The following is a 25,885-nucleotide window of genomic DNA, read 5'->3' on the forward strand; positions in this document are numbered from 1 at the left end:
ACCATGGGCTTCGGCAGGTCCTTTTAAAAGGAGGGAAATTCCCTCCTTTAAAAAGTCTGAAAATATCAAGTTATATGGTTCTTTATATAGCAGTCTGTATTCTGCCAAAGGGTTGTGAAAACAGCCAAAAACTGATGAGACAAATATTGTATATCTAGTATGTACAGGAGGTTTCATCCTACCTGTCCTGCCTTCAGCCAGAGATTGTCTAGATGCAATGCCTCCACTGAGAGTTGTCACCACCACTGAGTAGAGTCCTCCAGGCTTTAAGGAGTGGAACTGATATTTATTGGTGTCACTAGACACGCTCTCATTCTTTATGACAATATTTTCATGTATTAGGAGAACTTGGAAGGAGTCCACGTCTCCCCGACCTCTTGTCCACTCTGCATATAGACTGGTTGTTTTTTCTTGATTGGCTAAATTTAAATTAGTGACCTGGAAAGGAACTTTGATGGAGACAAGATAAGATTAATATAAGATCACAATATATAAGATATATAGTAGAAAATGAAAAAAAGTTGTAATTGTTTTTTGTTGTAGGGAATTCTCCATTTCAGTATAATACATTATTACATACACAAAATACATACTACATTTCCAGTCACTATGCATCTTCAACATTTCTTATACAGTTATATCCTTATACATCGATTTATGTATATGGAGCAGGAGTAGCGCATTAAAATACTGTAATGTGAAATAGTCCATGTCTACTGAAAATGGAGCTTATCTGGCCCCAGTGCATTATACTTTTCTATCAGACTCCCTAGTCCAGCACATCAAATCCTGGAACATTTTCCTGCTAGGCTTTAATACATTTTAGCTTTTGATATGCCCTCTATTATCCTGTGATTTTAACATCTATTAATGGTCTCTTTTTTCCTCTAATCTTACATCCTTATCCTCTTTCTTTGTTCTCTTTGAGTGGTCTGATTCCCGCTCACAAAAAGGGTCACACTATTGATCTCATATTCATCTAACAGTCCTTTATAGAAAACATCACTGTTTGACCACCATTTCTGATCTTAATATTTAATCTTTTTCTCCTTTCTCTTTCAGGAAAACCATCATTGTTACTAGAGATTTAAAGGGGTTGCTGGTTGCAGATAGCCAAATAGAACGCTCGGCTATCTCCAGAATTCCCCTAGAAATTAGTGGAGCGGCTGCATGCATGTGTGACCGGCCACTTTGTTCATTTCGGGGGGGGGGGGGGGGGGGGGGGGCTGCAGGGGGTATGGGACCTTCGTTCTCCCGATCAGTAGGGGTCCCAGCAGTAGGACCCCCACCAATATAATAGTTATCCTCTATCCTGTGGATAGAGGATAACTTGAAACAACTGGAATACCCTTTTAAGGTCTATAGACCTGATTCAACTCACAAACACTTTACCATCTATGTCAACAAAACACTACAGCATCCACAGAAACTTCCCTCGACCAGGATTTACATATGTCTGCCATACACCTTTTATAATGCAGAATGCTGTAATCCAACTCATCTGCTAATTTCTCAAACTTCAATCTGAACATTTAACTTTGTAGTACCTTGTGAACATGAATTAATCCCATGGCTTAAGATGGCCACACATTTTCATAGGTTTAATTAGATGTTTCCACCACTTATTCCTTCACAATTCTTAATACATCCCAATTCATTCCTTTCTGTTTTTGACAGAATAACATTTTTAAAATTGCCTAGTCCCTTCCAGTTGACAGCTTTCACCCTGTCCCTTGCAACTAATTTGGGCCACTGTCAATTACTTGTCCCACCTAAACTTACCTAACATCTTTACCAAGAATCATTAAACTGGTAACCAAATTTCCAAGCCCTCATTTTCTCTAAGCTACTATGAAAGTCAGCCTGTAACCTAGAACCTACTATCTCTGTACTTGAAATCACTCAGCCTTGTATCCGCTCACTGCATTCACTGCTCTCACAAATGACTGCCCACTTCTCACCATCCTTGACCTTTCTGCTGCCCTTGAAACAATAGACCACCAACGACTTTTAAAAATGCTGACTTTGTTTAGATTGAGGAGCACTGTTCTGTCTTGGTTCTCCTTAAACCTGTCTTTAGGAGGTCTGTAAAACACAGCACACTAGGTTGCTCCATTTCTGTGTTTGGAGCAGAGTACATGACTTTATACATGACTTTATAACCTACTATGCACAGGATTACCCAGCGTCCTATTTGGTCTTACAATAATGAGGGAGTGTAGAAGGACGAATTAATGTTATCAGCCTTTTCCTTCCTGCTACTCTTGAGCCAAGTCCCCAGAGTTTTCCTTCCCACCCTTCCTTTTTTTCTTTTTTTGATAATTTTACGTAGATGTGTTGAAACTTGCTAGTGGCGATATGTCGAGATTTGGACATAATCCATTCATCACTTGTGTCAGTCATGATTTAAACAGTGTGTCCCACTAGTAGGTTAACCACATTTAGTAACATAGTAACATAGTAACATAGTACATAAGGCCGAAAAAAGACATTTGTCCATCCAGTTCGGCCTGTTATCCTGCAAGTTGATCCAGAGGAAGGCAAAAAACCCTGTGAGGTAGAAGCCAATTTTCTCCACTTTAGGGGAATAAAAAATTCCTTCCCGACTCCAATCATGCAATCAGAATAACTCCCTGGATCAACGACCCCTCTCTAGTAGCTATAGCCTGTAATATTATTACGCTCTAGAAACACATCCAGGCCCCTCTTGAATTCCTTTATTGTACTCACCATCACCACCTCCTCAGGCAGAGAGAGAGAGATTTCTATATGTTATCTTTCTAATAGGATTATTAGGTAGATAACATATTTGAAATTAAAGAGAAGCATAGCCCTCTCCATCAAAGTATACAGGAGTTACAGAAAAGCCAGGTAAACATAGCTCAGCTCTTCCCACACCCCTAATAGACTTAAATGGGAAAATCAGCCACTGTGAGGTTGCAAATGGGTGTCATGGGACCCCTTGTTTTTCCAATCAATGAAGGTCCTGGGGCCGAGGTCTGCCATTAACATGCATCTCTGACATATTCTGTGGATATTCCATAAATATTCAAGATGGGAGTACCCTACATATTTGTACCGGTCAGTTTGTATAGTAATGATTAACTTAAATTTTTACATCTCACACAGTACCATAAAGCTTTATGTTACCAATCTCTCCTCTCTAGTTATTATTAGTATCTACATATAATATTGAACCTGAGATTGGTTTGTGGAGGGGGTCTGACCACTGGGACCCCCAGAGATCTAGAAAACAAGGGTTCTCTGATTCCCTGGTCTAAATGCAATGGCAGTGAGCATGTGGACCAACGTGTGCACTACAGCTCCATTCAGAGATGGGACTTAGGGACCCCTCATTCTCAGGATCATGGATTTCCCAGCATTCAAACCCGCAAACTAATATTTATCACCTATCCTGTGGATAGGTGATAAATGCTTTTTTGTGGGATAACGCCTTTAGGGTGCATTCAGTCGGTATCCGTGTTTTGCGGATCCGCAATTTGAGGACCGCAAATCACTTATGGTCATCTAAATGTAACCTAAGGCTGCATTTTGCAGAACACACAGGGCCAGCCCTATATAGAACTGCCTATTCTTGTCCACGATTGCGGATAAAGAAAAGGACATGTTCTATATTTTTTGCGGGGGCCATGGAACGGAACTACGGATTCGGACAGCACACGGTGTGCTATCCACACTTTTTGCAGCCCCATTGAAACTAAAATTAAAGAACAGATGCGGACCCAGAACTACGGTTGTCTGAATGCACCCTTAAAGATCAATCAGATATGCAAATATAATTCTCTGTGTAACCCAGAACAAATATTTCCAGTAGAGGTAGCTCAGTATTACTAGGGATATAACAATTGTGGGGTTTCGCTCTGGTAGATAGGGTAAGCGGACGCAGTACAGAGGCAAAAGACAAGTTCTTAACGCAAAACTTCAGTGTTTATTCACACTTGAGGCAAATGCACAGAACAATGCGTTACTTTGCAGTCTTGGTGTTTACTTCTCACACAATGGAAAGTACTGTGACAAATATTAGTTTTCACAAAGTTTGCTGCTAAACTGCTTTTAGATCTTTGCTTCAGTTGTTTCTGTGATGTAGTGAAATATAATTACACGCACTTCATACGTTTCAAAGGCTTTTATCGACAATTACATAATATTTATGCAAAGAGTCAGTATTTGCAGTGTTGGCCCTTCTTTTTCAGGACCTCTGCAATTCGACTGGGCATGCTCTCAATCAACTTCTGGGCCAATTCCTATTCTTTCATAATCACTTCTTCGAGTTTGTCAGAATTAGTGGGTTTTTGTTTGTCCACCCACCTCTTGAGGATTGACCACAAGTTCTCAATGGGATTAAGATCTGGCGAGTTTCCAGGCCACGGACCCAAAATGTCAACGTTTTGGTCCCCGAGCCACTTAGTTATCACTTTTGCCTTATGGCACGGTGCTCCATCGTGCTGGAAAATGCATTGTTCTTCACCAAACTATTGTTGGAAGAAGTTGCTGTTGGAGGGTGTTTTGGTACCATTCTTTATTCATGTCTGTGTTTTTGGGCAAAATTGTGAGTGAGCCCACTCCCTTGGATGAGAAGCAACCCCACACATGAATGGTCTCAGGATGCTTTACTGTTGGCGTCAGGACTGATGGTAGCGCTCACCTTTTCTTCTCCGGACAAGCCTTTTTCCAGATGCCCCAAACAATCGGAAAGAGGCTTCATCGGAGAATATGACTTTGCCCCAGTCCTCAGCAGTCCATTCACCATACTTTCTGCAGAAGATCAATCTGTCCCTGATGTTTTTTTTGGAGAGAAGTGGCTTCTTTGCTGCCCTTCTTGACACCAGGCCATCTTCCAAAAGTCTTCGCCTCACTGTGCGTGCAGATGCGCTCACACCTGCCTGCTGCCATTCCTGAGCAAGCTCTGCACTGGTGGCACTCCGATCCCACAGCTGAATCCTCTTTAGGAGACGATCCTGGCGCTTGCTGGACTTTCTTGGACGCCCTGAAGGCTTCTTAACAAGAATTGAACCTCTTTCCTTGAAGTTCTTGATGATCCTATAAATTGTTGATTGAGGTGCAAGTAGCCACAATATCCTTGCCTGTGAAGCCATTTTTATGCAACGCAATGATGGCTGCACGCGTTTCTTTGCAGGTCACCATGGTTAACAATGGAAGAACAATGATTTCAAGCATCACCCTCCTTTTAACATGTCAAGTCTGCCATTTTAACCCAATCAGCCTGACATAATGATCTCCAGCATTGTGCTCGTCAACATTCTCACCTGAGTTAACAAGACGATTACTGAAATGATCTCAGCAGGTCCTTTAATGACAGCATTGAAATGCAGTGGAAAGGTTTTTTTGTGATTAAGTTAATTTTCATGGCAAAGAAGGACTATGCAATTCATCTGATCACTCTTCATAACATTCTGGAGTATATGCAAATTGCTATTATAAAAACTTAAGCAGCAACTTTTCCAATTTCCAATATTTATGTAATTCTCAAGACTTTTGGCCACGACTGTACATCTTGGTGATAATTCACACAAATTGAAAAGTTCATATAAGTCAACTTAAAGTCAGTTCTGCCTCCAGCAGTCCCCGGCAGGCTTCAGGGGGCCTGTTTCCTCGGCACATGGTTCTCAGCCCTCCAACCTGGCACCAAGCCTCAGATCCTAACACAGAGATCCTGCTGCTGAGCCCAGCTGCCTATTTAAGGACAGCCAGGTGCTGCCAATAACCCAGACCGGCAATTAAAATCCAGTCCGGTATTTGACCCCACCTGGCTGCAAATTAGCCCAGCAGCACATGCTTGGAGGAAAGTACTTGTATTCCTAGGCCATTCCCTTCACTGTGTCACATACCCCCCTCCTTTGTTCAACCCTGAGGGGGTGAACACTCGCCAGACAATGTATTCGGGACCGGGCATCAGGCCTGCCCTGTGTTCCACTGTAAATTTAAAGTTCTGTAGGTAAAGGAACCATCTGGTGACCCGGGCATTCCTGTGTTTGGCCTGGAATTTTCTCCCCAACAAATAATAATGGAGAGACTCGAGTGCCCACTTGATAGCCAGGCACTCTCTCTCCACTATACTGTACCTGGTCTCGGCTAGGGTGAGCTTACGGCTGAGGAAGACAATGGGATACTTCTCCCCGTTGATTTCCTGAGACAGTACAGCACCGAGGCCTACTTCGGAGGCATCGGTCTGTAATATAAATTCCTTTTTGAAGTCGGGCATCACCTAAACTGGGGACCCGCACAGGGCCGACTTCAAAGTGAAGAAAGCCCCTTCCGCCTGATCATCCCAGCGAACCATCACCGACCTGCGTTCCTTCAAGATCACTGTCAATGGCGCGGCCACCATAGCAAAGTGGGGGACAAACCTCATATAATAGCCCACCATTCCCAAGAACGACTTTACTTGCTTAGTAGTGACAGGTCGGGGCCAATTCCGTATTGCCTCTATTTTGTTAACTTGGGGTTTAAAGACTCCGCGCCCAATGACATACCCAAGGTATTTAGTCTCCTCTAACCCTATCGCACATTTTTTTGCGTTAGCAGTTAGTCCAGCCTTCCGAAGGGAGTCCACTATGGCCTGCACTTTGGGTAGGTGACTTTCCCATTCGGTACTGTGGATGACAATATCGTCCAGGTAAGCTGAAGCGTACCGACGATGTGGACGAAGTACAACGTCCATAAGTCGTTGAAAAGTTGCAGGGGCACCATGCAGACCAAAGGGTAACACCTTATATTGGTACAGCCCCTCCGGTGTGATGAAAGCAGTTTTCTCTTTGGCAGCCTCCTTAAAGGGTACCTGCCAGTACCATTTGGTGAGGTCCAAAACAGAAAAATACCGGGCTTGTCCTAACCTCTCGATAAGCTCATCCACCCGGGGCATGGGATACGCATCGAATTTGGAAATCTCGTTTAGTTTACGAAAATCGTTACAGAACAGTAACGTCCCGTCTGGTTTGGGTATTAAAACTATAGGACTGGCCCACTCACTTTTAGACTCATTAACGTCTAGTTGCAGCATTAGCTGCACTTCCTCCAAGATGGCTTGTCGACGAGCCTCGGGTACCTCACAACCGGCCATAGGGCCGGGAAGCCTGGAAAGTCTCTCCCTATTACGAGTTTGTAGTGTAGATTTGTGGCGACTGCCACCTCGTGGGTCCAACTGCCGGCTACCGTGGTTATAGACACCAGCAATTAAAATCCAGTTCGGTATTTGACCCCACCTGGCTGCAAATCAGCCCAGCAGCACACGCTGGGAGGAAAGTACCTGTTTTCCCAGACCATTCCACTTACTATGTCACACAATACTGAAATGTGTTTTTATCACACGTGTATGTATTTCCATAAATATATTTTATGAATATAGAGCAAGGAGGAGGACCAGGGTTTTTTCATTGACTGCTAAGGCAGTAGTACCAAAAAGTTTTGCATCCCTACAGGAAAACTAGTTGTGGTATGAATGTGTTTGAACAATAGAAATAATTTATCAATTACTAGACATAATCACAAAGTTGAATGCATTTCCGAACAAGGACATCATATGTTTTATAGAGATACTGGTCTTACCTGTTCTTCCTTCTACAGAAGCCCAGGTGTTAAGATCGCCACTGATACTTGTAACTTTGGCTGTATATTTTCTTCCAGGTACCAGGTCAGTAAAAGTAAACTCTTTGGCTTCTTTAGCAAGAACTTTGTTTATGAGTATAAGATCCCTGTCTGCAAGTGAGACCACATAACTGTCCCATTCTGCGAAAGGAGTCACCCATGTGATGCTGAATGAAGATTCATTGGTATGTTTAATCCGGAGCTGCTGGACGGCTTGTGGAGCTGCATCACAAGACAAAAGGATTCAATATTAGCAGATACAAACAGATGTAAGTCAAACTCATTTTATCTGTTGTTTTTATGTTAAGGTAAGTTAGCGAAATGCTGCGGATTTTATAATTTACAATTGCCCATGATGTGCATTCATATTTCTATTTACGCCATTGACCTCAATAGGACAGTCAAAATCCACAAAAACATTTTCAAGCAACCATTTTGCTATGGATTGCTTTGGAGTGGATCAAAAAGGGGAGAAAATATTAAGGACACTCCTAATTCACTCCTGGTTTTGGCTTCCAAAACTGCATCAGGAAATCTGGCCATGTGTCTGTACCTTAAAAGGGTTGTGCAAGAATGTGGGGGTTGGTCCCCCACTTGGTAGGACCTGTAAAGGGAATCTTAATTACCTGGCTGGCTCCCCGTTCCTTCTCCTTCTGCTCTACTGGACTCCCACAATGTAAACATCCGGTTTGACATCTCCTTACGTCATGACAAATGGTCACATTGACGAAAAAGGATCCGGTCACCGCCTCAGCCAGTAATTGGCTGCAGACAGGTCAAACCGGATGTTTACAGTGAGGGAGCCTGTGGAGCATCACAGGCCTGATAGCATCACAGAAGGAGCAGGGAGCCAGCCAGGTAAGTAAGATTCCCTTTACTCATCCGGCCAAATGGGGAGATTGCACAACCCCTTTAAGAATAACAGCATCAAGTATTAGTGACAACATGTAAGGGCTGACCTGTTCTGCCTTTGCAGTAAGCAGCATTTCTCAAACCGCCACTCCCCACGACCACGGCAACATCATACTGTCTTCCAGGTATAAGTCCCATATCTTCAATGATGAACTCTCTGTAGTGCGCCTCCATAGTAGTATTCCGCAAAACAGTTGACTGGTTGTAGAGAACAAGATGATATTTATCCCAGTCACCAGCAGGTGGCAACCAGCTTACTCTGAGAGATTTGACTCCATTGCTAGTGGCTTTCAGGTCTGTAACTCTTTCTGGAACTGGAAATTAAAAATATAACATGTTCTTTAATCTTTCTTCATTCCTGTTGCTTCTAAAGTGGTAACATATTCTGTGGCACTATACACAGGTTGTCATCAGTCTTCATCCAAAATCTAATTACACCATCATACACAATAATACCCCTCAACAAACACAAAACACATTTGCAAATTTACAATCACTATATAGTTTTTGACCCTGACCATAAAAGGTTACATAGTTGCAACATCCATAATGGAACAATTCTTTCCTAATTTTCCACTTTTGGGGCATATTCACCCTGTACAGAAATCACACTCTCCCCTTTAGCCGAAGCCAAGAGTTGTTGGTCAAGAATTAGTGAAGAATCTATCCATATCATAGTCTACAAGGACTTCACAAGGAGGTTTTTTGGGATTATTTGGTAGAAACTGGTAAGGTCCTGATCTAGTCTGTAAAGTGTAGTCAGGAATATTAACAAACTTTTCTGGTGCATTTTTATTTTCTCTTCTTAGCTATTTGATTTCAGTGTATTACATGGTAATGCATTAAAGAGCAGCAGGATCAACCATACTAAACCAGGAACACTGTTCGATACGGTTGATTTGCTGATCAAAATGATACCTATCTTGGTGAAAAACAGCTGCAGACTTTCATTCTTTATGCAAACAAGGGCCTCAGTGCACCGAGGGCCAAGGCCTAGCCCCAGGTGCACCTCAGCACCTCAGCTTTCCAGTGCTGCCTCCGCTCCTTGCTGCAGTGAAGCCCTCATTTGCATAAATTATTAAAGTTCATCTTTTTTTTCTTAGAAACCACTAAAACAATTTTCACAAGACAGGTATTTTAATCATTATGGGATTGATCATGCCAACAGGTTCTCTTTGAGCAGTTGTACTTCTGAGTCTTCTACATCTGGCCAGTAGGGACTCTCAAATTCAGACGAATGCTGTCAGAATCCTGTTGCAGCAAACAACAAAAGATGAGACGTCAGATCTTTTAGATATGGCACTTCATGGTACACCTCTGCTGCTTCTTAATAATCTTCAAATTAAGTGCAACGTAATGAGATGTATAAGTCAGTAAAGTTGTATAAGTCAGTTAAACTTCTGCTATTCTGTCACATATCGCACAAAAATGACAACACAGCTGATAAATACTTACTAGTCCTGCCAATTGCCATTTTGTCAGCACTTAAGTCCCCAGCAATACAAGTGACATTAATCTGATACAAGCACCCTGGTGTTAGATCATTAAAGGTGACTTCTGTGGAGGCTGAGTTCAGAGTTCTGCTGTATTTGATAGATCCTTTCTCAGATAAGGTAATATTGTAGAAATCCAGCTTGCCTCGAGGCGTTTTCCAGCGAACCTTTAATTTTGTAGAACTTCCTTCATTCAGCACAAATAAATCAGACACCTCGGCAGGAGCTAGCAGATGAAGAACAGCGTGGGTTAGATCAATTGACCGAGGACTTGAATGAATGAAGAATATATAGACCCATCAGTCAATGGAAGGATGAGAGATTAGACAAATATAATGACTTCATTGCATTTTTTATTGTTTTTTCTTTGACCGCAGTCTGAAGAGCAGATGATGATAATGAAAATGCCAGGTAACACACTTCTCCGGTTACTTAAATACATTAATAAGGTTGTAATAAGGCCATGATAGGTGGCCAGTTCAGAAGATGACACTTCTCATTCCTTACCTGTTCTTGCTAGGTTTGAGTTCCAGTTTTGCAAGCCTGCAGCATTAGTGATCACTGTGATATTATAGATGTAGCCGGGTAGGAGTCCATTGAAAGTGTGTGTAGTTATTTGTTTGTCAATATTGACTTCACTAATTATCTTTTGCTGATGTAATAAGAAAACCTTGTAATATTCTATATTGCCAGAACCAGGCATCCATGATACATGAATACTGTCTGATTTACTATGAACATCAATGCTCTTCACAGACATTGGAACTATAAGTGAAACAGAAAATACATGTTATAAAATACATATAGCACATATTATAGACTGCGTTACACAGTACTATAGAAATGTTCAGTAACAGAGCATCTTGCTGCAGTCTGACTGTGCTATATTGTCTCTGGCAGTGGCGTAGCTAGAAATGACTGGGCCCCACAGCAAATTTTTGAATGGGGCCCCCCTCCCCCAGTAATTTTTTCGCAACCCACTTCCTTTCATGCTGCCCCATTCCTGTGGCTAGTAAAGATCGCTCTCTCAGACCAGGCCCGGGAGCTGTTCCATCCTTTTCCTACACTGTCTATACTGTCATTGTATATCATTTCATTGAGTAATACTGTTGAGGGGGCCCTGTCAAAATCTTTTAGTCCTCCTCCTCCTGGATGGGCCCCTTCTGGGTCAGGGCCCCAAAGCAGCCGCTTCCCCTGCTTCCCCTATAGCTACCCCCCCTGGTCTCTGGCTATAGGGACTGCTGTAGGAGCTTGTAGCTGTTAGGGTCCATTCACACGTCCGTTGTTTCTTTACTGATCTGTTCCGTTTTTTGCAGAACAGATCCGGACCAGATCTGGACCCATTCATTTTCAATGGGTCCTGAAAAAAATCGGACAGCTCAATGTCTGATTTTTTTTCAGGACCCATTGAAAATGAATGGGTCCAGATCTGGTCCAGATCTGTTCTGCAAAAAACGGAACAGATCAGGAAAGAAACAACGGACGTGTGAATGGACCCTTATATGTAGAGGGCTGCATTTAGCCAACATTACCTTGGTCAACAAGAGTGTATATCCTGCTTCTAGGGGTCTACCACTGCTTTACAAGTGACGGCCTATCTTCAGGATAGGCCACCACTAATTGATCACCCCAAACCTGTTTCACACAGCTCTGTTCACGATGTGGTAGATGGAGATAGTTGGAGCAGCAGTTCAGTAACCCACTCCATCCGCTGCACAATGGACGGAGCTGTGTAATTCAAGTCCGTCAATTGTAAGTGGAAAAGGTGTGGTCAACATAGGTTCAAGATCCCCACCGTCTGGCCACGAAGCGCAAACTAGCGCGAAATGGCCGTTGCCGCAAATCTTTCCTGTGTCTAATAGCACTGTATGCTCCTGCCCGAAGATTTTAATGAATGAATAAAGAATTGTTTTATCAACACCGTTGAGTGCCCCCTTTTCTATTTTTCTCTGCATGATTATATTGGCAGTACGCCACTGAACAGGACCATATCTGCAGAGAGGGTCCTGATGGCCTGTCCTGTCAACTGCCCACACTTGTTGAGAATTTGATCTCATGATGTGAGAAGTTTAGTAAATGTATAATTCTCAAGAAATGATAGCTGAGCAAAAAAAATAATATCAATGAAAATAAATGATGAATAGAGAATTATGTGGAAGTTAGATAGACATTGATATAAAACTCTCCCATAAAGTATGGACACACATTGATATGCTAGATGACTATTGTTTTAGATTAACACATACGTACACGTGAATATGACCATACGGTCACATGGTGTGCTACGCAATGAAATAGAATTTATTTTACCTGTGGAGCCATTGATGGAGATTGTAGAGCTGCTCTTGTTACCAGAAAGAGCTGCTATGGTGATGCCATATTGTGTGCCTGGATTTAGGGCAGTAAACACAGCTTCCATTTTGGGATTATTTCCATGGATGTTAACTTTTTGTATACTTTCCCCTTTCTTATTAAGTAACTGCAGTTCATAATGGTCTACCCATCCAGGAGATGAGGTCCAGGAAGCCTGCAAACTTGTTGATGTCACTGTATTTCTTTTCACTTCAAACTGAGAAGGTGGTAGAGGGTCTGGAAGAAATAACCAAGATGTAGAACATTAGTCTTTAATATGCTCATGTGGTGTTTGCGTGTGGCAGCAGTCCAGATTCTTTCACTTTACTTTTTAGGCACATTGGTGTTTTTTTTTTTCATTTCTGTATTGGTTTCATAACAGCATAATCTGTAAATCAATGGGATCTGCCATGATTTGTTGAAAGTGGATTTATCATACTAGTAATGTGCATGCTTAGTGCATGCTGCATTGGTGGGGACTTTTTTGGATTAAAGGGTTATCCTGGAAAATATATTTATGACCTATCCTCAGGATAGGTCATCAGTATCAGATATGCAGGGGTGCGACACCCAGGACCCCCACCAATCATCTGCTAGAAGAGGCCTTGAGCACTGCAGCCTCTTCTTAGGCCAGTGACATCACTGTACATCAGTTACAAGGCCTAGTTGCAGTTCAGCCCCATTCAAGTCAGTGGGCCTGAGCTGCAATACCAAGCACTGCCACTATACAATGTACGGCGCTGTCCTTGGAAATGTGCTAATATGATAATGATCACCTATCCTGAGAATAAGTCATCATTATCTTTTCCAAGATAAGCCCTTTAACCAACTCCAAATATCTACAGTTCACTGATTATAAACCAAGGTACAATGAAAAACCAACCAAAACATGTTCTTTACAGGATCATTGTCTATACCTCCAGTGATTAACTAGTAAGAACTAATACACAAGTTTTAGAAAGAAAGTAATGGAGATCAATCACAGCAAAGTCATAAAAAAAATAAAACTGCTTAGATGAAAGTGAACATAGTTTAACATTCCCGGCTATAAAAACACTATTTAACTGCAAGTGATTAAGGACCAGAAACAAGATTTCCCCATTCTTGGTCATATCTGGTTGTCTTCTACAAAAAGGTAAGAAGTGCGGCAACCTTTCTGATAAACTTTAGAAGCATTAGTCACTGTCAGGGATGCACATAGATTTTCTGCTGCCTGAGGCGAAAACTGAAACGGTGCCCCCCCCCCCTCCCCAATGCCAATTTCTTAACCTAACCACTTTGCAAAAAGGGAAGCGCTCATTGTCCATGGCCCTTATGCTGCCCCCCACTTGTCCCTTCCTGGTGCTGCCTGAGGCGATCAATTCACCTGGCCTCATTGGTGGTGCACCACTGGTCACTGTACATAGGTAGTACTATACTAATGATGGCCATTAAAAAAATATTATTTTACTCAGAAAGTGCATATGTGCCCCTGACATAATCTGTGGAGGGTGAGAATATTTAGCATAAATTTTTTTTCAACCATGTCACCTTTTCTGATTTGGGACTTGAAGGTACTTAGAATAGTTATCTCTCTTTCATCCCTAAACAGCATACTTTTGGAGCCATAATTTGAGTTCAGTGTCCTGATATAATGCATTACAGGACTTTTTTTATATATATATAAATTATCCTCTCGTTTACAGTTCCACATACGTGTTGCTTGTATTCATGGATTCATGTGCCATATCTGCAGCTTTTTGTGTTATATCAATTGAATGGTTGCCTTCTGTATGCATATCCTTCAATGATTTAACTTTTCTAAAAATGTTACACCATAAGAATGGTAGATACATTTTCCTAATCCCTATTCAACCCCTTAATTTGTTTAGTTGACATGTGCACCTAAAAAGGAACTGCTGTATTAACTTTTGAAGTCATGACTCCTTCAAGATCCCTTATTTGAACTATTTTCAGAAAAAGTACTCTCTTCTGAACAACATGCAACAAGAGAAATGTTCTGCTTCCAAAAACAGAAATTTCAAGTTCTGATACTTTGAACATTATGTCTCTGGAATTGAACCTCACCATGAGTTGAACATGGTTTGCGTGCCTAGAAGGTGAAGTTTAAAAATTCAGACTTTATCTAATCTATCTAGCCCAGAAAACAAAACACTTAGTCCCTTTAACATCCGTTAGAACAAAGGAACAATGAGGTTGGGAAGTGCCTGGGCTGAGAGAGTCCTGTCTGGAAACAAACACTTAAACCATTTACATTGTTACAAGAATTCTTTGTTGGCAACCCGCCATCAAGGCAATATTATGCAAATCATACATAGAAATCTTATAGAAGCACTATATCTGTTACCAACCTACATCTACATATAAACCTGCCCTTATATCAGGTGAAATCCTACATCTACATTTTTTTGGGGTTGTATTATGCTTTTACTCCCTACCATCTCTTCTATGATATATTTTATCACATTTATCTCCATATGTATTTACATTACACCTTTTACTACTCATTGTAATCACACATCAGTCCTCAGAAGTGCTCACCCTACCACACTAGGACCAAATCTATTGCTCTGAGTTCACTTGGGGGAACACAGAGGTCAAGAGCAAGAGTATCACACAGATAATGATTTCCTCTCTGCAATGGATGTCCACTCTTCAACACCATTTTGTTTGTTTGAATCTAAATATGTCCATTAATTTATTGATGCTTTTGTAGTACTATTATTATTTATAAAGTAATTTTGAGATGTATAACATATTATTAAACCATGTCCTACATACTACACATAGTTACATAGTTACATAGTTAATACGGTTGAAAAAAGACAAGTCCATCAAGACATTCACAACAAATTCATAACACATTCATATCAATAAAATTTATTTTCAACTGAACTTTTTTCATTTTGTTTCTAGGTCCAATTTTTTTTGCTGGTTTAGTTTTTATATATCATTTTAACCGGGGTTTCCAGTAATAATTTCATATTTACCTGCTCCCCACCTCTCTAGGCCTTCATGTTGTCCATGCTGTGTCAGGGCCGTCTTTTCGAATGGGCACGCTGGGCAGTTGCCCGGGGGCCCCACTTGCCTGGGGGCCCGCCTGCCCAGTGAACCCACCAGCCAACTTCCCAACCGTCATTTAGCAGCGGGCGAGGGGGGGCAATCGCCCCCCCTATGTTGTCCTTTGCCCCCCCGGTTGCCCCCCCGCTGATTCCCCCAGTTGAATACTAATGAGCGCTTCCATTATGGAAGCGCTCATTAGAACCGAGAGACCAGGAAGTGGTGAACGCTCTGTACTCACCACTTCCTGGTCCTCGGCTGTCGGCTGTGCAGGGCTGCGCACAGCGTGAGGGCGCTCTGTGACCTCACGCTGTGCGCGCCAGTTCAGAGCACAGAGTCGACTGAGGAGAGGCAGGCGGCGTCCAGGAGCAGGAGAGGTAAGTGATTTTTTATTTTATAAGAAAATGTGGCTGCTGGGGGCATAAGGGGGCTAATGGAGAGGCATATGGGGGCTAATGGAGAGGCATATGGGGGGCTAATGGAGAGGCATATGGGGGGCTAATGGAGAGAGGCATATGGGGGGCTAATGGAGAGAGGCATATGGGGGGCTAATGGAGAGGCATATGGGGGCTAATGGAGAGGCATATGGGGGCTAATGAGGCATATGGGGGCTAATGGAGAGGCATATGGGGGCTAATGGAGAGGCATATGGGGGCTAATGAGGCATATGGGGGCTAATGGAGAGGCATATGGGGGCTAATGAGGCATATGGGGGCTAATGGAGAGGCATATGGGGGCTAATGGAGAGGCATATGGGGGCTAATGAGGCATATGGGGGCTAATGGAGAGGCATATGGGGGCTAATGAGGCATATGGGGGCTAATGGAGAGGCATATGGGGGCTAATGGAGAGGCATATGGGGGCTAATGGAGAGGCATATGGGGGCTAATGAGGCATATGGGGGCTAATGGAGAGGCATATGGGGGCTAATGGAGAGGCATATGGGGGCTAATGAGGCATATGGGGGCTAATGGAGAGGCATATGGGGGCTAATGGAGAGGCATATGGGGGCTAATGAGGCATATGGGGGCTAATGGAGAGGCATATGGGGGCTAATGGAGAGGCATATGGGGGCTAATGAGGCATATGGGGGCTAATGGAGAGGCATATGGGGGCTAATGGAGAGGCATATGGGGGCTAATGAGGCATATGGGGGCTAATGGAGAGGCATATGGGGGCTAATGGAGAGGCATATGGGGGCTAATGAGGCATATGGGGGCTAATGGAGAGGCATATGGGGGCTAATGAGGCATATGGGGGCTAATGGAGAGGCATATGGGGGCTAATGGAGAGGCATATGGGGGCTAATGGAGAGGCATATGGGGGCTAATGGAGAGGCATATGGGGGCTAATGAGGCATATGGGGGCTAATGGAGAGGCATATGGGGGCTAATGGAGAGGCATATGGGGGCTAATGAGGCATATGGGGGCTAATGGAGAGGCATATGGGGGCTAATGGAGAGGCATATGGGGGCTAATGAGGCATATGGGGGCTAATGGAGAGGCATATGGGGGCTAATGAGGCATATGGGGGCTAATGGAGAGGCATATGGGGGCTAATGGAGAGGCATATGGGGGCTAATGGAGAGGCATATGGGGGCTAATGAGGCATATGGGGGCTAATGGAGAGGCATATGGGGGCTAATGAGGCATATGGGGGCTAATGGAGAGGCATATGGGGGCTAATGGAGAGGCATATGGGGGCTAATGGAGAGGCATATGAGGGCTAATGATGAGAGGCAGCATATGGGGGCTAATGATGAGAGGCAGCATATGGGGGCTAATGATGAGAGGCAGCATATGGGGGCTAATGAGAGGCATAATAACACTGTCATCCACAGATGCCCCCATAACAGTGTGTCTTCCACAGATCCACCATAACAGTGCGCCTGCGCACTGACGAGAGACAGAAAGAAGGGGAAAGAATCCGCGGAAGCAAGCAGAGGACGGCACAGCAGACGATTGAACAGCTTCTTTTGTAAGTAAATAGTTTTATTATAAATGTATCCCTGCATACCGCAATTCTCTCATATTTTGTAATCTTATTTATATATACTTATTTTGTTTTTGCCCCCCCATTTTTGACTGTGGTATCTTTGTGCCCCCCCTATATATTATTCCTATATTAAACACTGATTTTGTTGAAAGTACCAATAAATATCGCCTTATTGATAATTTGCATTTTTATTCTAGTGCGTGATTGTGTAGACAGGGCCCCAGTGCACTGTATTGCCCGGGGGCCTATAATGCTCTTAAGATGGCACTGTGCTGTGTCCATGTTTTATTTCCCAGAGTATTTACATCCGGCACTGCATGGGCAAGATTACATGTCCCTCTGCAGCTAATAACTGGCTTCAGTGGTAATGTGTCCTCAAACAACACATTACGCATGAAGCCAATCATTGAGTAAAAAAACATAGTGGTAAAACGTAATAATAAAATACAGATAGAGGTTTGTTATAAGCCACCCAATATTACAGAGTCTGCTACTATGGGAAATAGACAAGTTATGTTATGGTTATTATGGGGAACTTTAAGATATAGACTGGAAAACTGAAACCTGTAGATCTCATAAAGGAAACAGGTTTTCATAAATAACTAAAGACAATTACCTTTCTGGTACAGGATCCAACTAGAGGGACAGCCAGGACTATTAACCAATAGATCTGACATGACAACATTAGTGGAGGTTGGGGGGCACCTGGGAAATAGTGACCATAGTTTTATAAACTTCCATTTGACCTTCAATTGGATATTTTGTCAGGGAGGCACAAAAAAATGCTGAACCTTAGGAAAGCATCCTACATTTTAACTGTGAGAGGTACATACTGTACCTAACGGGGAAAAAGGGTCAGGAACATGAAAAAAACCCACTGTGGACAAATAGATATGTAAAGGAGCAATAAAAAAAATAAAAAAAAATAAAAAAATATATATATATATATATAGTGGGGTTTCGCTCTGGTAGATAGAGTAAGCGGGCGCAGTACAGAGGTAAAATACAAGTTCTTAACTCAAAACATAAGTGTTTATTCACACTTGGGGTTTGATGACTCTGCTCCCAATGACATACCCCAGGTACTTAGTCTCTTCTAACCCTATAGCACAATTTTTTGGGGTTAGCAGACAGAGGGGCCGGTATCTCTTCTCCTAGACAACCAGGCCACAGGCTGTCTTCTGTACAGGTTTCCCTATCTTTCCACGGTTTGAGTAAATTCACATGGTAAACCTGCTCCGGCTTTCGTCACCCTGGCTGGTGTACCTAGTTTGCATCTCCAATTTTCTCGAGTACATTGTAGGGCCCCTGCCACCTAGCCAGGAACTTACTGTCCACGGTCGGCACCAGAACCATAACCTGATCACCCGGGTTAAAGACCTGGACCCGAGCGTGCCGATTATAGACCCGACTCTGGGCTCGCTGAGCTGCCTCCATATGCTCCCTAACAAGAGGCAACACTGTCTCTATCCGATCTTGCATCTGTGTAACTACTCAATGACACTTTTATGTGGAGTGGGTTGTTGTTCCCACGCCTCCTTGGCCACGTCCAAGAGACTGAGAGGATGTCTGCCATATAGCAGTTCGAAGGGCGAGAACCCAGTAGAGGCATGGGGTACCTCTTGCACTGCGAATATGAGATAGGGCAGTAGGAGGTCCCAGTCCTTCCCATTTTTAGACACAACCTTTTTCAACATATTTTTTAATGTTTGGTTAAACCGTTCTACCAGACCGTCCGTTTACGGATGGTAAACGGACATCCGTAGTTGTTTTATGTGCAGCAACTTACAGAGTTCCCTCATCACCTTGAACATAAAAGGGATCCTTTGGTCGGTCAGAACCTCTTTAGGTAGTCCTACTCGGGAAAACATCCCCATTAACTCCCTAGCTATGAGTTTGGCGAAGGTATGTCACAGTGGCACCGCCTCCGGGTACCGAGTGGCGTAGTCTAGAATGACTAAGATGTGTTGATGCCCTCTGGTGGACTTTGGTACTAGGCCTATGAGGTCCATAGCTATTCGGTCAAATGGTACTTCGAAATTCGGGAGAGTTACTAGGGGACTATGGAAATGTGGCTGGGGGCTAGTTATCTGGCAGGTCGGGCAAGACTTACAAAACTCTTCCACTTCTTTGAATATGCTGGGCCAGTAAAAACGCTGTAGAATACGATCCTGAGTTTTCTGCAGGCCCAGGTGACCCCTGAGAACGTGTTGGTGGGCTAGATCTAACACAAGCTTGCGATAAGCCTTGGGGACCACCAACTGTACAATAGGCTCACCCCGTAGTTGGTTTACCCGATACAACATATCGTGATGAACCACAAAACAGGGAAACACTGACTCTGCCCCTGGTTGTTGTGGTTCATCGTTGTGTTACCATCTACTATTAGCACATTTTTCCAGGCACGGGATAGGGGTGGGTCTAGACGTTAGGCGGTACCAAAATTATCCCCGGAGACATTGAGGTCTGCCAATTCAGGACCAGGCGGCAAGTCCTCCACGTCTCTCACCATCACACTTAGCGGGGTTGTCTCCCCCTCTTCCACTGAAGTGGCAGTCACCCCTACCACTGGCCCTTCGGTCTCAGGTTCCCAGAATTCTGGTCTCCCCCCTGAGCCTGGGCCACTAGGGTTACTCCTGTCTCATGGGTATCAGTCACACTCATAGCAGGCCACAGTACCAGGAAGCCTGGGAAGTCTCTCCCTATTATAAGTTCGTAGTGTAAATTTGGGTCAACTGCCACTTCGTGAGTCCATCTGCCAGCCCCTGTGGTTAGAGACACCAGGGCGATGGGATAGTCTTTTAAGTCTCCATGGATGCACATCCCCCCGACTTTCTGGCTAGTATACTCCACTGACCATACCAGGGGAGCCCTTACTAAGGACACCAGACTCCCTGAGTCCAGCAGAGCCTCCACTGGAGTGTCTCCTACCTCCACCCGGCACAGGTGGTTTAGAGTTTTTGTGGTACCTGCTGCACACAGCTTCCTGGCATATAGCAACTGACGGTAGCCATAGTTAGTATCCATGGGTTCCACCTGATGGGGACCATCAGCTCTTACATGGCCAGGCTCCTGACACCGCCAGCAGACTATCGGAGCCAGGTCTGTAGAGGGTGGGTTTGGTTGGTACAAGTCGCCGGTTCTGAGATGGAGATTTACGGGGTTTGACTGCCCCCCTCCCAAAAGAACCCCCTGTAACAATCTTAGTAGCCTCGTAGCGCTCCACCAGGTCCACCATTTCTAGGGCATTGCCAGGAGACACCTGGCCGATCCAGTGCTGGAGAAGGGGTGACAGAGCCCTCCAGAAAATATCAGCCATTAGTCTATCCAGCATAGCTGTGGGACTCATCAGGCTGTAGCCACATCAGGCTGTAGCTACTGGGTCCTCGCAGGATCAGCCGGCTTAAACCCCCACTGATGTACCCGCTGGGCCCAGACCAACACATTCACCCCCAGTCTTGCAAAAATCTCACCCTTTACTTTTTGGTAGTTGGCCGCTTGATCGTCTGGCAAGTCGAAATACACCCGCTGGAAATCGGATGCCAGGAATGTCGTCTGCGGGGTTCTTCTTAGGAATCGCGGCACGGACTGCTTTCCGGGCATCGTGGACGCTTGGGGTTGCTCCTGCTGTCTGCAAAGCCATCACGTGTTGTAGCAGCAGCTGGTTAGTCTCCTGCTGCTGCTTATTAGCCTCACGTTGCTGCAGGTTTGTCTCTCGCTGCTGCAGATTAGCCTCCATGAGGGCCTTCACAACAGCCTCCATTTTGTTGTGGGGCACTGGTTGTAATACAGCTGGTTTAATGTACGACATACAACCATGCCTGAAAAATGCAGAAACCAAAAATATCGGTGTTCACGCCAGACTCACTGCTCTAGCCCGCATCCTCCACCAATTGTGGGGTTTTGCTCTGGTAGATAGGGTAAGCGGGCGCAGTACAGAGGCAAAATACAAGTTCTTAAAGGGAACCTGTCACCGAGAATTTGTGTATAGAGCTGAGGACATGGGTTGCTAGATGGCCGCTAGCACATCCGCAATACCCAGTCCCCAGTTTTTTTACATAATAAAAGCACACAGAGCTATGGGGACTGGGTATTGCGGATGTGCTAGCGGCCATCTAGCAACCCATGTCCTCAGCTCTATGCACAAAATCCCGGTGACAGGTTCCCTTTAACTCAAAACGTCAGTGTTTATTCACACAAGGCAATTGCACAAAACAGCACGTAGCTTTGCAGTCTTGGTGTTAATTCACACACAATGAAAAGTTCATATAACACAAGTCACCTTGCTGACAGTTCTGTCTCCAGTAGTCCACAGCAGGCTTTAGGGGCCCTGTTTCCCCAGCATGTGGCTCTCAGCCCTCCAGCATGGCACAAAGTCTCAGATCCCAAAAACAGAGACATCTCTGCTGAGCCCAGCTGCCTAATTAAGGACAACCAGGTGCTGCGAAAACCCGGACTGGCACTTAAACTCCGGGCCGGTATTTGACCTCACCTGGCTGGAAACCAGCCCAGCCGCACATGCTGGAAGGAGAATACCTGCCTTGCCAGACACAACCCCTCACTGTGTCACAATATATATGTAACAGGTAGCGAAGAATCATTTCAAAACTATAAAGAAAAAAATAGAAAAGATAGATAAAGGCAGCCAAGCTGGGACAGAGAGGCTCATTGCCAAAGAGAGTAAAACTAACCCTAAAATGTTCTTCAATTATATAAACTGTAAGAAGGTGAAACATTAAAGTGTTGGCCCTTTTAAGAGTGATAAGCGAGGAGTTGTAGAGGGCGATAGAGAAAGCAAGTTTATTAAATATTGTTTTTCTCCACTCTATTCACTGAGAAAAATGCAACACAAAATGAAATGCAGAGTGTCAAAGTAAACTACCCATTAAATGTAGCCTGTCTGACCCAAGAAGAAGTGTAGCAGTGTAGATAAATCAACGGGTCCATATGGCATACCCCCCCCCCCCCCCCCATATTTAAAAAAAAAAGTAATGGAAATAGTGATGTATTATTTATGGACTCTATAATGACAATGAGTTTTCCACAGGAGTGGCACTTAGCAAATGTGGTGCCAATATTCAGAAAGGGGTAAAACTGAGCCTGGAAAGTATAAGCCGTTACGTCTAACATATTTTATTGGTAAACTGAAGGTTTTTCAAGAGAAGCTATACAGAAATATCTCAATGAACATAAGCGTATAACGCCATATCAGCATGGCATCATGAGGGATCAGTTCTGTCAAACCTATCTAATCATTTTCTATGAGGAGGTAAGTTCTAAACTGCAGTCAATGCAGTGACTCAATGGATGTCATATATCTTGACTACTCCAAAGCATTTGATACTGTGCCACATAAAAGGTTAGTATATAAAATGAAAATGCTTGGACTGGAGGAAAATACATGTACACTCACCTAAAGAATTATTGGGAACACCTGTTCTATTTCTCATTATTTTATTTTATTATTTATCTAGTCAACCAATCACATGGCAGTTGCTTCAATGCATTTAGGGGTGTGGTCCTGGTCAAGACAATCTCCTGAACTCCAAACTGAATGTCAGAGTGGGAAAGAAAGGTGATTTAAGCAATTTTGAGCGTGGCATGGTTGTTGGTGCCAGACGGGCCGGTCTGAGTATTTCACAATCTGCTCAGTTACTGGGATTTTCAAGCACAACCATTTCTAGGGTTTACAAAAAATGGTGTGAAAAGGGAAAAACATCCAGTATGCGGCAGTCCTGTGGGCAAAAATGCCTTGTGGATGCTAGAGGTCAGAGGAGAATGGGCCGACTGATTCAAGCTGATAGAAGAGCAACGTTGACTGAAATAACCACTCGTTACAACTGAGGTATGCAGCAAAGCATTTGTGAAGCCACAACACGCACAACCTTGAGGCGGATGGGCTACAACAGCAGAAGACCCCACTGGGTACCACTCATCTTCACTACAAATAGGAAAAAGAGGCTACAATTTGCACGAGCTCACCAAAATTGGACTGTTGAAGACTGGAAAAATGTTGCCTGGTCTGATGAGTCTCGATTTCTGTTGAGACATTCAAATGGTAGAGTCCAAATTTGACGTAAACAGAATGAGAACATGTATCTATCATGCCTTGTTACCACTGTGCAGGCTGGTGGTGGTGGTGTAATGGTGTGGGGGATGTTTTCTGGGCACACTTTAGGCCCCTTAGTGCCAATCGGGCATCGTTTAAATGCCACGGGCATTGTTTCTGACCATGTCCATCCCTTCATGACCACCATGTACCCATCCTCTGATGGCTACTTCCAGCAGGATAATGCACCATGTCACAAAGCTCGAATCATTTCAAATTGGTTTCTTGATCATGACAATGAGTTCACTGTACTAAAATGGCCCCCACAGTCACCAGATCTCAACCCAATAGAGCATCTTTGGGATGTGGTGGAACGGGAGCTTCGTGCCCTGTATGTGCATCCCTCAAATCTCCATCAACTGCAAGATGCTATCCTATCAATATGGGCCAACATTTTTAAAGAATGCTATCAGCACCTTGTGGAATAAATGCCACGTAGAATTAAGGCAGTTCTGAAGGCAAAAGGGGGTCCAACACCGTATTAGTATGGTGTTCCTAATAATTCTTTAGGTGAGTGTATGTAGGTAACTAGCACAGTGACAGAAACTGTATTAACGGTGCATACTCAGATTGGGTCACCGTTACTAGTGGGGTACCACAGGGGTCAGTATTGGGCCCTATATTTATTATTCATCTTGTAGAGGGGCTGCACAGTAAAATATCAACTTTTGTAGATGACACTAAACTGTGTAAAGAGGACAGTATACTGCTACGGAGGGATCTGGATAGATTGGAGGCTTGGGCAGAGAAGTGGCAGATGAGGTTTAACACTGACAAATGTAAGGTTATGCACATGTGAAGGAATAATACAAGTCACTACTACATACTAAATGGTAAAACACTGGGTAACACTGACATGGAAAAGGACTTAGGAATTTTTGTGAACTGCAAACTAAGCTGCAGAAACAAGTTTCAGGCAGCTGCTGCCAAGGCCAATAAGATAATGGGTTACATCAAAAGGGGCATAGATGCCCGTGATGAGAACATAGTCCTGCCACTTTACATCTGTCAATGGCCTAGGTGCAGCTCAGCCCCATAGAAGAGAATAGGGCTGAGTGAAATACCAAGCACAGCCGCTATGCAATGTACGCCACTGTGTTTGGTAAGCTGCAAGACAGCAGCGATGCTCACAAGGTCCTGGGTGTCGGACCCCTACCGATCAGATACTGATGACCTATCCTGAAGATAGGTCATTAGTATTAAAATCTCAGAAAACTCTTTTAACTTTTGATTCCCCCCCCTATTTATTGCTGAGTAGCCCCACTTACACGGAGAATACAGCCTCCAGAGAGGCTGTACAGCATTATACAACGATATACAGCCTCACTGTAGAGCTAATCTGGGTGTGAGAAGACCCAACAGCTCTCACAGACTCTCAGCGCCTGGTGGTCATACGACTACTGGGACCAGAGCAGGAAGCGGCATTACTGCTTCATGGTCTCTATACACAGCACATTCGAGAAGGCAGGGATGGTGAAAAAAAGTCCCTGACTTCTCAATAGGGAGCCCAGCTGTCACGCAGCTGCACTATTAGTACAATTAGATTGCATGGTTAGATTGTATAACAGTGGCCATGATTATTGTGCAGCTGTGAGATCTGTACAGGCGTTTAAAATCTTCCGCATAAATATATGCCTACCACCCGGATGTATATAATCAACGGGTGTCCCAAGGGATTAATTTAACATGGTTAGTAATGTGAGTCTGCAAAAACGGACCTGTACTTCATCTATGGGTCAGTTAATATCTTATGTCTATGGTAAGTTAATATTACACATTCAGATTCTCTTGCTAGATGTAGAAATGAGGAACTAAACTGACCAGAGTGCATGTGCGCCAAATCCTTCAATGGAGATTGGCATTAAGTTTAGTTTAATATTTTACACTGTAATGGATCCTATCTTATACAAGAGTGGCCATGAAGTTTTACCTGGCATTCCCTTCTGGCTTCAAAATGTAATGCTTGTTGTTACATCCTGCATTGGTATAGAACACCATTGAAAATCCACTAAACTTCCCTAATGTCAAAAACATTCAGCCAATACACATTTGGAAGACTTTTCTAATGACAAGCATTCCTTATATGAACAAAGGGGCAACATTTACAAAGAAATACTCTGCAATAGACTCATTCCAAATTGGTATTTCAAAGGCACTAGAGACTTGTCCCAGACAACTACTAAACATCTGAGCGTAGATGACAGCCTGCAGAGCATCCTGGTCAGCACCTCTGGGCAGAAAGAGTGACTCACATCCCCTGATTCATTTACAGTAGCACATCAACCCTGTAAAATCAGACCAAATTATTAGTCACTTAATGGCAACTTTATAGCCACA

The 25,885-nt window shown here is 43.7% G+C and overlaps 1 protein-coding gene across 2 annotated transcripts in view; it reads right to left on the reverse strand.

The window, feature by feature from the left end:
- Positions 1 to 25,885, reverse strand: part of PTPRB (protein tyrosine phosphatase receptor type B) — a 158,927-nt gene that overhangs the window by 66,685 nt on the left and 66,357 nt on the right. For both annotated transcript variants that reach the window (XM_040409891.1, XM_040409898.1), the window contains 6 exons: positions 12,342 to 12,620; positions 10,539 to 10,796; positions 9,994 to 10,257; positions 8,586 to 8,852; positions 7,588 to 7,848; positions 183 to 449 (listed from right to left, as the gene is read on the reverse strand). In XM_040409891.1, coding sequence (XP_040265825.1) covers positions 183 to 449; positions 7,588 to 7,848; positions 8,586 to 8,852; positions 9,994 to 10,257; positions 10,539 to 10,796; positions 12,342 to 12,620 — 1,596 coding nt within the window. The remainder of the gene's footprint in view (positions 1 to 182; positions 450 to 7,587; positions 7,849 to 8,585; positions 8,853 to 9,993; positions 10,258 to 10,538; positions 10,797 to 12,341; positions 12,621 to 25,885) is intronic.

Source organism: Bufo bufo, chromosome 1 (genome assembly GCF_905171765.1).
Source record: "Bufo bufo chromosome 1, aBufBuf1.1, whole genome shotgun sequence".
NCBI lineage: Eukaryota > Metazoa > Chordata > Amphibia > Anura > Bufonidae > Bufo > Bufo bufo.